Source organism: Denticeps clupeoides, chromosome 10 (genome assembly GCF_900700375.1).
Source record: "Denticeps clupeoides chromosome 10, fDenClu1.1, whole genome shotgun sequence".
Lineage (NCBI taxonomy): Eukaryota > Metazoa > Chordata > Actinopteri > Clupeiformes > Denticipitidae > Denticeps > Denticeps clupeoides.
The window spans coordinates 22,455,576-22,471,377 of record NC_041716.1 but is presented as its reverse complement, the minus strand read 5'-3'; the positions used below and the strand labels follow the sequence as shown (position 1 = coordinate 22,471,377).

The window sequence follows — 15,802 nt, the reverse complement described above, 5'->3', positions numbered from 1 at the left end:
ATTAAACTGACAACACAGGAAACATAAGCATTAAGCTTATTTAATTGCATCATTTGACAAATCACACACATCTGAGCTCCACGAAAAAAGAAGAAAAAAGTTGACATGTCTCAGTCCAGAACAGGACGACCTGGTACGTCCTCGCCAAAATGGCCAAAGAATAATCATGACATTCAGGTAATCTGTAGAATCATTTTAGTTCTCTATTACAGTATTAAAAGGGAGTCAAACTGTCCAGAAAATATATATAAAAATGATGATATGTCATTCCTAACTTTAGATTGGTCTGAGATTTGGTTGATCTACAGTCAGGGTTAGTGTTGACAGGAGAACATTCACTCGAGAACCTTGTGAGGTTAAAGGTGAAGAGTGCTGGGACTGTACCTGAGGACTGGGACTGAGTGTCTAATACAGATTAAAGGAATATCTGCATTCACGTTTAAATATTAAAATTCATGCCATCAGACAGCCTTCATCCCAGAGGAAAAAAAACAGTAGAAAACAGTATCACACAGTTCAAGAAATCAATGCCATAACTTTATATTAAAAAATGTCATTAGTGTTTTGTTACAAAAGTGGTTAAATGACTGAGTTCATGGTGTTAAACTCTTGTATCAATTAGTATAAAGTATGAAAATGACTGTACTGTATCTAGCAGCTTTTTTAATGCACTGTAAAGCATCTTTTGACATTCCCTACTTGTGCATCATTCATGCACAAGATATGCAGAAAAGCTCTGCTGTCAACATTCCACTCTACAACTACGGTGGAGTGGCATTTTATTACCTTCAAGCCTCTGTAATGCATCAGTAACAAGGCAACAGTTGCATCACACATCATATTATATATTCCATCTGTTATCGAAGTAGATTGCACGTCCATGGGAAGATATTGCTAGGATAGGTTTTGTTTCTAATAATCTGAATACTGGAATAAACACCTGACAGTTTTAACAAATTATACGTGTGGTGGAATGGAGCATTTTTTCAATGGAGAATGAACAGCAGTTGATGGTGGTGGAGGTACGAAATGGCAGAGGATGGTGATATGTGAGACACTATAGGAAATACCATTATCATCATCACATTTCCCCAACCGTTGTAGCAGGACGAGGTCACATCCTGAGGTGGCCCCGCCTCTTTTCGAGCTTCTTCGATGGATCATCCTGACTTTCACTGTTAAAAGGCACTTTAGTTTGTTTCTGTTTGTAAAGCAGATGTTATAAAGTCGTGATACATATGATTTCATCTGTCAGGTCCTCCTCATATCTGCCTCTTGGCCCCAGCTCCTCATCACTGTAGTCTTGGAACTGTTTGTCATGAGAGTCACCTGTCGCGTCTGGCCCCACCCCATTTCCCATGCTCCCATTCAACAGGTTGCTTGCAGCGCTCTCCATCTCATCAATAGTCATCTCACAGGCATCTGCAATCTCATGCTTTGTCGCTGCCACAAATTTGGGGTCCTTCGCATACTTTGCAAGTCCCTCTGAAATCAACACCTACAAAAAAGCAAAAGACAAGTTAAATGTCCGGATGAGACCCCATCATTCAAGCTGTCTTCGTGCGTCCTGGACTCACCGCCTCCACCAGGCTGTTGGCACTGCCCTTCATGGGGCCGTACTTGCTGAAGGGGATCTTCAGATGGGACGGCGAGCGCTGATGGGAGGAGCTTGGAGAGTGAGAGGTGCTTGTGGACGCGCGGTGTGTGTACCAGGAACTCTGCTGCGCTGCACCACGCCCGCTGCCGCTGCTGTTGCTGCTGCAGGCCGGCCCGCCGTGCCAGTCCACCTGGATAAGGGGTGTGTAGAACGGGGGCGTGGTAGGAGGCGTGACCCAGGAGTGGAGAGAGCGCGTGGGGGAAAGCCTCACTCTGGAGTCCAGCCCGGCCACCGCCATTACCTGCACAACCAGAACATTCCCTCATGAGTTGAATGAATGGGGTGGAGATTCCAGGCACGTTCTGCCCTGTACCTGATGCTGCATCAGATGAAGAGGTAGTGCAGTTCTCTGGGAAATCGCTGGACAGAGTGGGACCTCGTCTTGACTGCTCTGTCTGCACAGACACTCAAAGTTGAAGGATGGTTTTTGTGAGACTGCCCAAAAAAGCAAAAATGGAAAATGGAAAGGATTACCGTGGCTGAATCTGACAAAGTGCTGTATTCTTCAGAAGAAAGTTCCACACCATGAACTACTTTCTACCTGGCAGCTCATGTGTTCCTATTTATCAATTCATGTAGTGAACAAGCACCAGTTCACAAATGTGTCCATAGTTTGTTCATCCATCAGACTGAGCTGAAGGGCTGATAACCTTCATGGGCGTGGCCCTGAGATGTCTACAGTTTCTTGGAAGTGCAGGCGAGGGTTGGATTGACCAGAAGGAGGAAGTAGGGTGTGTGAGAACTATGGATAGTTCTCCTACAGATCACGATCAAAAAAATATTTATTCCTGTGTGTAATGAAGACATAAATGCTGTGACTACTGACTACCACGGGGAAGTGGCAGGAACCAACGTTTCCCTGTGCATGTTCCTCACCTTGTGGTGTGGAATGGAGAAGACCTCGCTTTGGAGACCTCCTTGTTTCCTGGTAGATGGGCTGCTCATCATCATCAACATAGTAACTCTCTGAATGTTGGCAGCCCACCAGTGTCTCCACTTCTGAATCGCCAGCAGCACTGTGGTATTCCCCGTAAGAAAATCAAGAAAACCAAATCCTAGTCAAACAACACTGCTTTATTTCATGTAGGTTGTAGTATTTCCATCTGAAACCAACGCAGCCTGTCACACACTGTCTGAACATTTCTAGCCTTTTCTCATTCTTCTCAGACACTTCTGCACTTCTTATTTTGTCAGTCTGTCTGTCTAAACTGCCATCACGTGTCTGAAATCCATCTCTTACCGTCTTAGGAGAACATGTTCATGCTGCAGAGGCAACCTCATCTACCCCATTTTGTCATCTACTTCTCAAACAAGAGTGGTAGGTGGGCTCTTGAACTGCCGGTCTCTGCCATCACTACTCTCCACTCCCTGGACCTCTTGGCATTAACTGAGACTTGGATGTCCCCTCAGAATACAGCTACACCTGCTGCTCTCACTTCTGCCTGTACTTTCTCCCACAATCCTAGGAAAACTGGGAGAGGTGGAGGAACTGGCCTCTTACAATCATGGAATTGGTCCTTCACACCACTGGCTCGTCTTGCCCTCTTCCCCTTCTCCACTCTTTCTCCTTGGCCAACCACAGCACCTCTTCGACCAACAAAAATGGGAATGTCCTGGACATGGACAGTCATCCTTCTCAACCTACCAAACTCCACTTCACATCACTGACCACCACTCATTCAATATAACCTTCACTATGTCTCACCTTCATCTTTATCTTCCTGTACTCTGTCTTCTCCTTACCCTTAGCCACTAACACTCTCTTCTCCTTGCTTTCTATCGATCGTCTATGTCCTCTATCTTCCAAACCCAAGAGGACTTCTCGCCCTGCTCCCTGGCAATCTGAGATGTTGTGCAGCAGACAAAGGGAACTTTGAGTGGAAATATAAGAAATCCCAGCTTGACTTGGATCTGCTGCAAACTTCCCTCAGATCTACATGCTGCTTCCCAAATCTCTGCATGTCTAATTGTCTTGGATGGCAGCCCATCATCTAAAACTCAATCCCACCAAAACCAAACTAATATACATTCCAGCAGGTTCTTCACCACATCAGGATCTTGCTATTTACCTGAACAACTCTCAGGTCTCTCCTTCTACAACAGCCCACTACCTTGGAGTAACAATAGACAACCAACTCTCCTTCTCGACTCACATCAGCAATATTTCCCGCTCATGTAGATTCCTTCTCTACAATAGAGGTGGAATGAACTTCCCCTCAAGGTCAGAACAGCACAGTCACTGAGTACGGCAGCTTAATACCTCTTTAGAGAATACTTTTACTAACTTGTAACTTTCTTCTAGTCTGACTTCTGCAAGAAAAACTGGAACAGAGTGAATAAAAAGAATGTATTCATAGTTGGGGGTCCTAGTGAACCAGAAATAGTCACTTCATTGATGGTAACATGAAAGCATGTTGTAAGTTACTCTGGATAAGGGCGTATGCCAAATGCCATAAATATAACATTTTTTATTGATTACATTTTAATTTATATTTGTAACCGTTTACAGCCAACATTTAAATAAAAATTGTATTAATCACACAGCCTTAATATATTGCATTTATACTTATATAATGCATGTTCCTGCTACATGAATAAATAATTCCCTCAAAAATATACCAAAATAATGCAAATTCACCCAACTGCCGCAAAACCCATCCAGAGAATGGCTACAGCTTTATGAAATAGAACTCAGAACAGTGTTGTTTCATTTCTGGACTTCTGACAATTGATACCTGTCACCAGCCAGCACGATTTCCTCTTCTCCATACTTGTACACGCCATGGACCTCGTCCTCATAATCGCTCATGTCTCCAGCAGGCATCTGTCTGTGGCTGTTGGGGTAGCACCTGGTTCCTGGTGCTTGTCTGGAAGTGTTAGAAAAGGTCCTTTAATGTGTATGAATAAGCATACCGTGAGCTGGAGAAGCATCACTGTAGTGTGTAATGTAATGTGTGCATGTGCATACACGATGTGTAGCGTAATGGAGTGTGTATGTGTATTGTAATCTACAGTGTAATGGACTGTGTATTATATGATGCCTGTAATATTTTTCAGCCATGTGTCACTCATGGCTGAGATTCATCATACCTTGTGCAATTAGATCTCCTCTTCGCCTGTATATCACTTTCGACGTTGAGGTAGAAGGCCATGTTAGCAGAAGACTGCTCATTGTTTGAGGAGCACTGCCCAACAGCAACAGAGGCCATAGCAGTCATGGAGGGCACATTGGCATTGTTGAGGTTGGTGTTGGAGGACTTTTGGTAGAAGTAGAGGTTAGGATTGACATACTGCAGTCCATCTTCTTGCTGCTCACGGAGAGAGTTGGATTCCACATGAATGTAAAAGGAAGGTGGTGGAACCTGAAGGGGTCTCTGGGTAACGTTGGTCTGCTGGGTCAAACCTCGGTTGTTTCCACTAATGTGGTTGAGATGATTTCCAAACAGGCCTCCATTCCTCTGAAGAGAGGTGTATTGATTGGAAAGTCTTGTTAAATTTACCCATGTTTAACCTGTATTTAATCGTTCTACAGCCTCCCTTACTAGGTTGTGAACACCATGCATTCTTCATGCTGCTGTTGCAGTGTTACTGGCCAGTGCATGAATATCTCGTGATCCTCATATTGTGAATATTCTTAAAACGAACTCTTTCAAAACATATTTTTTTATTTTCTCAAATAAATCAAAACTCCTAAAATTAGACTGAAATGAAAAAGCAAACTGAAAGATTCAATGTTAAAAATGAACACAAATGTCTAAAACACAAAAACTATGCTTCTTCCCATTTTTGTGCCAGTCACAACTGATCATACCTAAACATGAAGAATCATGAAGAAGAATGAAAATATGAGTTACCCTGTAAATCTCATCATCCTCATCAGGATTTATGTCTACCAGGCCTTCCTCTTGTAGGTCACATGATATGGCTCGGCGAATCTCAGGCCCAATATCATGCAGTGTGCGGAGTCCAGCCTATATATAGCAACAGAGAAAATACACATCCATGGTATAACCCAGAATTTTTCAGGACACACTTGTATTTGTGTCTTCATTAACCATTAACAGACATGCAGGACATAAGCCACATTTTTCATTGTGGCAAGACTATAAATTCTGAGTCTGTAGTAAACTAGAAATGTTGTCCCTGAGATGGTTTCCACCTCACACCTTGTCACAGCACCAGTTTTTAGATATATCTGTGGCCTGAACATATCTATGTTTTTCTCCAAGTTGGACAAATCCAGGGTGTGGGTTTCTTTCTATATAAAGAAAAACTGTTACAAGGTTACTAGATTACAAGTTGGTGCCCTAAAATGTTGTACTTGAAGAAGACCCTGGGCACTAATACCAGTTGGCACCAATTTGTAAATATTGGCCTTTATTTTAAACCGATTTAACATTAAATTAAATAGTGTATTTAAATAAACCGTATCTGGATTGCCAAGGTAAGTGCAAAATGTTCTACGTTTTATGTTCATAGTAAATAACCCAGCCACTGAGGATGCATGTGACACTGGGAAACGGGTCCTGATCATCCACAGGTGCCGCCTATTGGGACCCTTTCCCGAATGTGGCATGACACTCTGACAGACGGTTTCCATTTCAAACTGCTCCATAGATCAGTTGGTATTGATGATCTAATCCTAATTAAATAACACATTGAACTGTCTGCCAGGGGAACTGAGGGGAGCAGGACTGGGAACTTCTGGTTTTGAGTAAAAACTGCGAAAGCTGGATAGGCAAAACGTGGAATATCGTGAGAAGCGGTGTGATGGCATCCAAATATTATCCCTGTGTATTCAAATGACACATTTGCCTTTGTTGTTTGACATCATGTGTTCTTTCTTAACCCTTCTTTATGATCTTATCTTGTTTCGTTAGAAGAGTGACCTACACTGTAAACACTTTGTATGTAATTCCACTGAAGCACACACACTGATCAGGTATCTAGCCTCTCTACCATCACTGGAGTTACAGACTAAAGCTGAGGAATCCTACTGTACTGTCTAATATTAAAAAATATATTTATGTATTATGAATGGCTTTAATCATGTGTATAGGCTACGTAATCTGATCAAATTAACTCAGATGCGTACACTTCATCACCTTAATTTTACCTGATGTTGCTAATATACCCACCCTTTTACAGGTATAATCCATTTTTTTAGGGTGTGATAATTTTAAATAAATCATACAGTGTGTGGCAGCCTGCTACAGCAGCTCTATTCATTTCTGACTTTCTTTCTTATTTTCCTCTTTTTAACTGAAATTATTGGAAATTTCCCACTTGTGGGTCTAATAAAGGATTATCTTATCCACAAAAACTGGAGAGACCAGAAGACATCTCACCTGCAGGGCAATGGTAGTGTTGAGGCTGGCTGGATGTCGTCCCACAAGCCCTTGCTCTTTGCGTCTCTTGAATTTCCTGAAGTAGTCCTGTATCAAGAAGGTGGCATAGAACTTCCCCACCGTTACCTCATCATCTGAGTGAACAGACCACACAACCACGTCCTTTTATCATGTCTGCAGTGCAGGTAGGACAGTTTTCTGCTTAAAAGCACTAATTCACAGTTAGAGACATTGTAAAAATGATATATTTTGTGTATATTAATATAGTACAACTATTTCTTGGAAATTCTGCATTTCTACATTGGATTGAAAACCTAGGTTAACATGATTTACAAATACATATTGAAATATTCATAAAGTAAAACAACAGAATAGAAATAACACATTGCTTCAGAAATATTACAGCACAACCCACTGTGTGGTGAGATATGAATATCAGAGAGGAAAAACAGAACAACACATATATTCACAAACAGCTGCAATGTTCACATTTTCCACAGCAAAGCAGCAACACAACAGCTGCATCTACACCACATAGTGCATGCGGGGTCTCTCACGCAGGGGACACAAGCAGGGGACATAATAGAGGAGCTGGTTCCATGCCACCACCCCAATACAGAACTGCTTCAGGAAATTCTGCAGGGCAGGAGGACAGAAGTACAAAAAACACAGAATAGACTACAGGAGGGGAAAGGGGCATATGAGAAGCTTTTAATGCATGAAATGCTGTATCAGGGCAGAGATTAAGATCGATACAGCAGCAAAGCACAGAAGAAGAAACATGACTTCAAAATGACTTTTCTAGGGCGACAAGCATAGTCTCTCAAAGGAAAAGCACGAGAGGAGTCTTTGCTTTTGTAGCTGTCTGGCTGGATCCCTGACTCAACACTGTGGAAAAGGTATTCATTCAAGAGGGAACCCATTTATGTGTGTGTCTCTGGATGTTGATTGTTTAACTAACCCCCAGCAGGAGGAACCACTTGATCCAGCAACTTCATGCTTGTCCTTTTCCAAATCTTCTTTATCACGGCCCTAAGCTCCTCATTGGCCTGATCCAAATTCCCTGCAAGAAAAAGGCAAATTGCAACATCTGTAAGAAGAGTTCCCTGCACCCAGTCACCTGGGCCCTCTCTCCCGCTGTCTCTCCCTGTCCTGTCCTCCGGGTACCATCACCCCTAATCTCACAAAAAAGTCCTCAGCTTCTACGTACCTTATGTGTGGAGAAGCCATCTTACACCTCAAGACAGCCAGCTCTCAGAAGCACAACAAGGAAGTCAGGAACATTACACACAGCCCTGTCCTCACATCCAAGGGCATACTAATATATTTTACAGGTTTTTTACTCAGCATCCCTCTCCCCCCTTCAATCAATGAAACCTACTTCCTCGTGCTTATCAAGAGGCCTGACCTCAAACCCACTTTTCTAGCACCCTTACAGAAGGGTATAAAGTACAGGAAATATCAGTGTCCTGTGTGGCTGAAACGGGGCACTGCCATCATACACCAGTTTATCTCCTTCCTGTAGTGCCACCTGCTGCTGTGTCTGACTAGTCTGCAAGTACACAGTGGCAGAGCCAAGTACTAGGGAGCGATGTAACAGTACACGTATTTACGCCATATGAAAACATAGATAATAATGCTCACATTTCAGAGGTCATAATATGATGGCAATATCAAAATAATGATAAGGAATGCAAGTGAACTGCTGATTTTTGTGTACATTCATACCTTCGGTCTTGATTTTTAGAGCAGTCCTCACCAGAGCAAACAAGGTAGCGTTAAACATGACTGTGCCATCACTGTTCAAGGGCATGTTCATGGCCACCAGCCTCTGTGGTCACACATGCAAAAGCGTCATGTTCAGTTTGCATGCCTCTGTTTGTTTTGTGGGTGTGTGGGTGTGTGTTCGAATATGTAAATAATGTGTGTACACACCTTACAGGCCACACGATGAGGACACAGCTTCCCAAAGCCCAGGGGAGGCTGAATTCTGCGGAGAAGAGTGACCACGTCCAAGTGCTTTATCCTGCCCCTGAGAACATGTGTTGAGGGTTAAAATGCACAATTCGGAATCCATTCATGTGTAAACGTATTTTCAAATTTCACACTTGCACTCACTTGGCTTCAGGATCATACTCAGACCAGATCCTTTTAAATTCATCCAGGTGATGAGGTCCCAAAATGGACCAATCACGAGTTAGGTAGTCAAAATTGTCCATTATGACGGCAACAAACAAATTTATAATCTGTAAGAAAAAAGTAATAATGTAACAATCATGCATCCAGGTGATGACCGCAGCAGAGTGAGACGGGACGCAGTGAAGGACAGTCTTAGCATGTGTTCATGTTTACCAGGAAAGCACACAGCATGTAGAAGCTGATGAAGTAGATGATGGCAAAGCCACTCCCACAGGTTCTCTCCTCTCCGGGGTTGTAGTCAGACTCCGAGTCACAGAGTTTCCCAGGTAAACAGGCCAACATGATCTCCTGCCAAGCCTCCCCAGTGGCACACCTGAGAAAAGTGGCATTTTAGAACACACACACACACACACACGGTTAACACACAGAAACACAAACCTGAAGAGCAGTAATACAGCTTGTGGGAAAGTTTGGAAGTTGTTGTTTCGGTTAATGTGAGTTCCATCCACCATGGCAATCTTTCCAAACACCTGAAACGCAGAACCATTTGCATGTAAATCAGTCATCAAGTCAAGTGGTTCTACGTCCTCTATCATCACATTATGTTCATTCAGCTAATATTTTTGTGGAGAAAGAACATGTACCTGCATCCCAATGACAGCATAGATGAAGAAAAGCATGGCTATAAGCAAAGCAACATATGGCAGAGCCTGAGGAAGAGAGAAGGTGATAAGATTGATATGTGCGTTGATGTTTAACAAAGCTGTTTCATTAGGAGATAAGAGACAGGAATCCTCGTCACCTGAAAGGACTTGACGAAAGTCCACAGCAGTGTTCTAATGCCCTCCCCCCTACTAAGCAGCTTCACCAATCGCATGACTCGGAACAGGCGAAAAAAGGTGATGGAGATTCTTGCACTGTCCTCTGTGTTCTGTGAAGGGATAGGAATAAGGTCCATGAAGACAACTGAGAAGAATTGAACGTACATGGGGAAATCATTTCAAATGAACTGAATGTAATGAAAAAAAGAGTTATGTAGGTGCACATCTGTTTGACTGCACTGACATGGTCCTCATGCGAAGCTGAGCAATGACGAGTCGACAACGGGGCGATGAGCAAAAAACGTTCATATCCAATGAGCAGTGCATGCGAGAGTGCTCCACTTCATTCCCAACAATGAACTAAAATGCTATTTCAATATTTCATAATTATTTATTTACATGTTATGTACGATCATATGTGATTATGACAATACTCAATTCATGCAGCAAAAGAAGGTGGAAAGAAGCTGTTAATCCCTGCCCAGTTCTCCAGGAACCGCACCTGATCACATTTTTGTTCTGTTCTAGATCTAAAACAGCTATGGGGGCGACAGCATAGAACACACATGCAGATTGCTGGGGTGTCTTAAGAACCGGTATGTTGTAAAAAATTTGTTTAATATAGTAATATGCAGTACAGGCCACAGATTCGGACCCATTCAATGTGTTTTCTTTATGTTCATGACCATTTACGTTGGTAGATTCTCACTGAAGGCATCAGAACTATGAATGAACACATGAGGAGTTATGTACTTAACAAAAAAAGGTGAAATAAGTGAAAACATGTTTTATATTCTAGTTTCTTTGCTCTGATTACTGCTTTGAACACTCTTGGCATTCTCTCAATGAGCTTCAAGAGGTCATCACCTAAAATGCTTCTCCAACAGTCTTGAAGGAGTTCCCAGAGATGTTTAGCACTTGTTGGGGTCCAGACCATCTTGATTGGGTTCAGGTCCGGTGACTGTGGAGGTCTCCAAGTCTCCACTTTTTGTTAAGTACAGAACTCCACATGTGTTCATTCATAGTTTTGATGCCTTCAGTGAGAATCTACCAACGTAAATGGTCATGAAAATAAAGGGAACACATTGAATGAGAAGGTGTCCAGACCTTTGGCCTGTACTGTATATACACATACTTTTAGGGTGGTAGGGTAGAGTGGTAGTAGCCTAGTGGGTAACACACTATGAACCAGAAGACCCAGGTTCAAACCCCACTTACTACCATCGTGTCCCTGAGCAAGACACTTAACCCTGAGTGTCTCCAGGGGGGGACTGTCCCTGTAAATACTGATTGTAAGTCGCTCTGGATAAGGGCGTCTGGTAAATGCTGTAAATGTAAATCAATCTTAGCAAAATATATGAGAACAAACCTTTGAATGAAATGAAAACACCTCAAAACAAAAGAATCAGATCAGGCTACATGACACCGGGGCTTCTTACCCCTTGCTCGACCTCCACCACTAAAACAGCTTCTGACTGCTTTAAAATCAAAGAATTGTATTATGAACGTATTAACATTAAATTGAATGATTATGCATTGTATGACAGTGGATAACAGTTACATAATAGATTGCCATTTAGTTCATATTTGATACATAGACTTTTGATGGCAACGATTAATACAAATGTAAACAGAAATTTGGTCAGCTAATACACAGGAATCAAGGGTGTTTAAATAAATCCTTGAATGCTGCTCTGAGGTATTAGTTAACGCTAAATAATATTAATAATATTAAATCTCAGACATACAGGCATGTTTCCTAAATATTCATCATATAAAGCGGCAAAACTTTGAATGGGAGTACATAGGAAGAAAGATGAACGTATAAAAGATTGGAAGACTTTGCAAAATATCCATACAAAGAAACCTACAGTCAGATTACAATTGTCAGTTTTTTAAAATGCAGTTTGAAATACATTAGGAAAGATCCTATTTTTCATGAAAAAAATCTCGGCTGGGCTGGTGCTCCACCCTGGGTTAGTGCCAGGATTAAGCAGATATGGAAAGTGAGTGAATAAGTAAGTGATTCCTAATAATTTACACACTAATGTGTAAAAAGAGTGCCAGTATCAGCTCAATATGAAATAAAAAAATGCAAATCTTCTTTTTAAAACTTATTGCAAAGCCTTGTAATGAAAAGACAAAGACACAAAAAGCGATTCAGTAGTCTTACTTACATTTATCTCTGTGATTGCAATGTCAACGACGCTACCAACAACAATTAAGGCATCAAACGTGTTCCATGCATCGGCGAAATAATGCTGTTTAGACCAGCAGAAACACCAAGCAAGAGATGGACAGAAGACAGAGAGAAAGGACACATCAGAAAAAAAGAGCAGGAAACTATGATAAAGACATGATTAGCTGCAGCCAGAGACCATCAACACAGAAGCCCTATTTACTTCATTTGTTACATTTACACACTGCTCTGCCAAAAGTGACCACTATAGATCATTCCTGTTTTTTTACCCATGAACCCAAAATATACAAGTGAATGTTCTTTAAATGAGAGAGTAATTATAGAACATATTTGACAAAAGCAATTCCCTTATTTTAAGCAATTTAATAAATGAACTAGATAAACGCTACATAGCCTGTGATCCATGGAGCTCACTCTGACAGATCCATACATGGGAATACCACAATGAATACAAGACATTCCAGAGAGCCCAGACCCAACTGTGATGAGAAGGAAGGCATGAAAGGATGGGAGAAGACAAGAGCGTAAGAGGGTCCAGCCTACCTGACTGAGAATGATGTCTACTACACTGCCAATCACCACCAGGGCATCAAACCCATTCCAGGCATCTCCAAAATAGCCCTATTTAGAGCGGGCATTGGCCAGCCAGTGGAGGAGAGGAGAGGAGGGACAGGGGGAGAGGAGGAACAGGGTTAAGTGATCACTAGGGACTACACCAGGAGCACCTGGAGGGCAGGGGAAATTAGCAGAAGACCTAGTATCCTAAAAGAAACTACTAACCCTTGGCTTGAAGGCAATCAGTTTTAGAATCATCTCTACAGTGAAAACTCCAGTGAAGACCATGTTGAGAATGTCCATCGAGTAGTTGAAGAGATGGGACTGACCATGGTGCTGCAAGCAGTGGGATGGACATTATGTCTGAGAATTTCTGACGACCAACCCCCCCCAAAACCATGATCCGCTTTACTCTGCTGCAGTGTTTACCTGAATGGCCAGACAGAGCGTGTTGAGGATGATGAGCACAAACATGACATATTCGAACCCCGTTGAATTCACCACATACCAGAACTTATACTGGTATGGGTTCTTAGGAATATAACGGCGTAATGGTCGGGCTTTCAGAGCGTACTCTACACACTGGCGCTGAGGGGTGAAGACACAGTGAGTTAAAAATCATACAGAACCATACACATAAATGGGACAAAGATGGTCAGGGCATCCAAAGCTCACTGAAGAATGTTCAATCTGATCTGATCCCACAGAAGAACTAATGCAGCACAAATAGATCTCAGTCCAATCAAGAATCTGTGGGAGGTGCTAGAAAAACAAGTCTGATCCATGGAGACTCCACCTCACCACTTACAGGACTGCTAACAGATCCCACAGGATCACTTCAGAGGTCTTGAGGAATCCATGGGTCAGAACTGTTTTGGTGACATGAAGGAACTCTCATGTGCACACTGAATTGCCTTCATTCATTTTCCAAATTCATTCACAGAAACATACAATATATCAAATAGCACTCAAAACCAATTCTGACCTGATTCTTGTCCAGCTCACAGTTCTTATACTCCTTCTCTCCCTGCTCTTGGAACGTGACGATGACGAAACCAACAAAAATGTTCATCATGAAGAACGCAATGATGATGATGTAGATAATGAAGAAGATGGAGATCTCCACACGGTAGTTATAGATGGGGCCCATGTTCTCCCTGTTTGAGTCTATAGCCTTGTACAAGAGTCTTCAACAAACAAAAATAAAACCAAATATAATAATGAGTAAAGCTGAAATGGGGAAACATAAAGCATCAATCTCTGTGAAGGAGTGTCTGTCTGGTGCTTACGCTGGCCAGCCCTCAAACGTGGACACGGTGAATAGAGCCATCATGGCCATCAGCACATTGTCAAAGTTGAAGTCGCTGTTGTACCAGGTCCTCTCTTTAACTACAGGTAACGCTGTCTCACCAATATTATACAGGATGTAGGTGCCTCTGTGAACAGAGAAGAGAACAGCTTGATCAGCCTTTAAATGCAAATACTTGCATAAAACATTACAAGCACACGCACACAAACACACACACACACACACACACACAAACATGGATGCACTGGGTATGCACTAATATTTAACCAATACACAGCATTCCAGCACTCTGACAGACTGCTAATCTTTAAAGATTTTTATGCCCATGTCTGCTGTCCCTCATTACCTCTGCTGTGTCTTATTTATTCATTTCACGTATCACAAGTCCGACACATGAGAAGGGCCATTAACTCTCGGTTTGCCTGTCATGGGGCAGTGGTTGGCCTAGAGGGTAAGGAAACGGACCCGTTATAGGAAGGTTGCTGGTTTGGCCCCCACACACTGCTCCCAGGGCCCCTGTCATGGCTGCCCACTGCTCACCAATACAGAATACAGAAGACACATTTCGTTGTGTTTCACAATGACAATCACTTCAATTAAACTACTATCGATGTTTTTGATGATGGGGTCTTGGACCATTATAGCGTCACATTTGAAATGAGTCTCTCAGGCCCTTTGAAAGCTGTCAGGTGACTTTTATCAAACCACTTGTTGCACAGGCAGAACAAATTCTCAGTCCGGCCAGCTCTTCTCATGTGATGCTGCGTCCTTCGGTTTGCCTGTGTGTCCTTTTTTCTGTTTTTTCATTTCTAAATGTCATGCACATGTGTCTCAATTAGGGCTGTTGAAATTAATCTTTTAATAATTGATCCACCTTGATACAAACACACTCTACATGGTGGTAGCTTGCAGCAGCCTCTCCGGACCCAAAATTGTCTTTCAACGCGACAAAAAGACACATGGACATCGGAGAAAACGCTGTCTACAATAAAAAACTCCTCCAGCTTCATCATCCTACTAAACCATCTGGAATAAACCCACAGGATGACTTATGGAAACAGCTGGATGCTCTCAGAACTCCCAGTGTGCTTCAAAACTATGGCATCAAAATTATGAATGAACACGTGTGGAGTTCTGTACTTAACAAAAAAAGGTGAAATAAGTGAAAACATGTTTTATATTCTAGTTTCTTTGCTCTGATTACTGCTTTGCACACTCTTGGCATTCTCTCGATGAGCTTCAAGAGGTCGTCACCTGAAATGCTTCTCCAACAGTCTTGAAGGAGTTCCCAGAGGTGTTTTAGCACTTGTTGGTCCAGCTCACCCCAAACCATCTGGATTGGGTTCAGGTCCGGTGACTGTGGAGGCCAGGTCTCCACTTTTTGTTAAGTCCATAACTCCACATGTGTTCATTCATAGTTTTGATGCCTTCAGTGAGAATCTACCAACGTAAATGGTCATGAAAATAAAGAAAACACATTGAATGAGAAGGTGTCCAAACTTTTGGCCACACTAAGAGATTTCAACCATGCAAGTCGCAAGTCAGTTCTCCCTAAATTCCATCAACATGTGGACTTTATGACGAGAGGGATGGATCTTGTTTAAACAAACTTCGCTGGAGTCCTGCTCCCATCTCGGCCCCCAATCAGACCATATCACTGTTATGCTAATTCCAGCATATATACCGCTCATCAGACGCACAAAACCGGTACTGAAGCAGGTGAGAACCTGGCCAGCAGAAGCCATTCCTGCTCTTCAAGACTGCTTTGAGTGC

General features: G+C 42.4%; 1 protein-coding gene across 29 annotated transcripts in view; it reads right to left on the bottom strand.

The window, feature by feature from the left end:
• Window positions 1–24: 24 nt before the first annotated feature.
• The window catches only part of cacna1db (calcium channel, voltage-dependent, L type, alpha 1D subunit, b), a 53,370-nt gene continuing 37,592 nt past the window's right edge, over window positions 25–15,802 (bottom strand). For 11 of the 29 annotated variants that reach the window (XM_028992921.1, XM_028992925.1, XM_028992922.1 and 8 more), the window contains 23 exons: window positions 14,010–14,156; window positions 13,706–13,907; window positions 13,150–13,308; window positions 12,946–13,056; window positions 12,709–12,786; window positions 12,143–12,226; window positions 11,405–11,443; window positions 9,947–10,075; window positions 9,789–9,854; window positions 9,583–9,674; window positions 9,358–9,517; window positions 9,124–9,251; window positions 8,941–9,037; window positions 8,734–8,836; window positions 7,967–8,068; window positions 7,006–7,139; window positions 5,512–5,628; window positions 4,748–5,115; window positions 4,393–4,524; window positions 2,534–2,673; window positions 1,971–2,092; window positions 1,578–1,898; window positions 25–1,498 (listed from right to left, as the gene is read on the bottom strand). In XM_028992921.1, the coding sequence (XP_028848754.1) occupies window positions 1,220–1,498; window positions 1,578–1,898; window positions 1,971–2,092; window positions 2,534–2,673; window positions 4,393–4,524; window positions 4,748–5,115; window positions 5,512–5,628; window positions 7,006–7,139; window positions 7,967–8,068; window positions 8,734–8,836; window positions 8,941–9,037; window positions 9,124–9,251; window positions 9,358–9,517; window positions 9,583–9,674; window positions 9,789–9,854; window positions 9,947–10,075; window positions 11,405–11,443; window positions 12,143–12,226; window positions 12,709–12,786; window positions 12,946–13,056; window positions 13,150–13,308; window positions 13,706–13,907; window positions 14,010–14,156 (3,310 nt within the window). In that variant the 3' untranslated portion in view covers window positions 25–1,219. The remainder of the gene's footprint in view (window positions 1,499–1,577; window positions 1,899–1,970; window positions 2,093–2,533; window positions 2,674–4,392; window positions 4,525–4,747; window positions 5,116–5,511; window positions 5,629–7,005; window positions 7,140–7,966; window positions 8,069–8,733; window positions 8,837–8,940; window positions 9,038–9,123; window positions 9,252–9,357; window positions 9,518–9,582; window positions 9,675–9,788; window positions 9,855–9,946; window positions 10,076–11,404; window positions 11,444–12,142; window positions 12,227–12,708; window positions 12,787–12,945; window positions 13,057–13,149; window positions 13,309–13,705; window positions 13,908–14,009; window positions 14,157–15,802) is intronic. The other 18 variants (XM_028992928.1, XM_028992936.1, XM_028992938.1 and 15 more) reach the window with 6 other exon arrangements.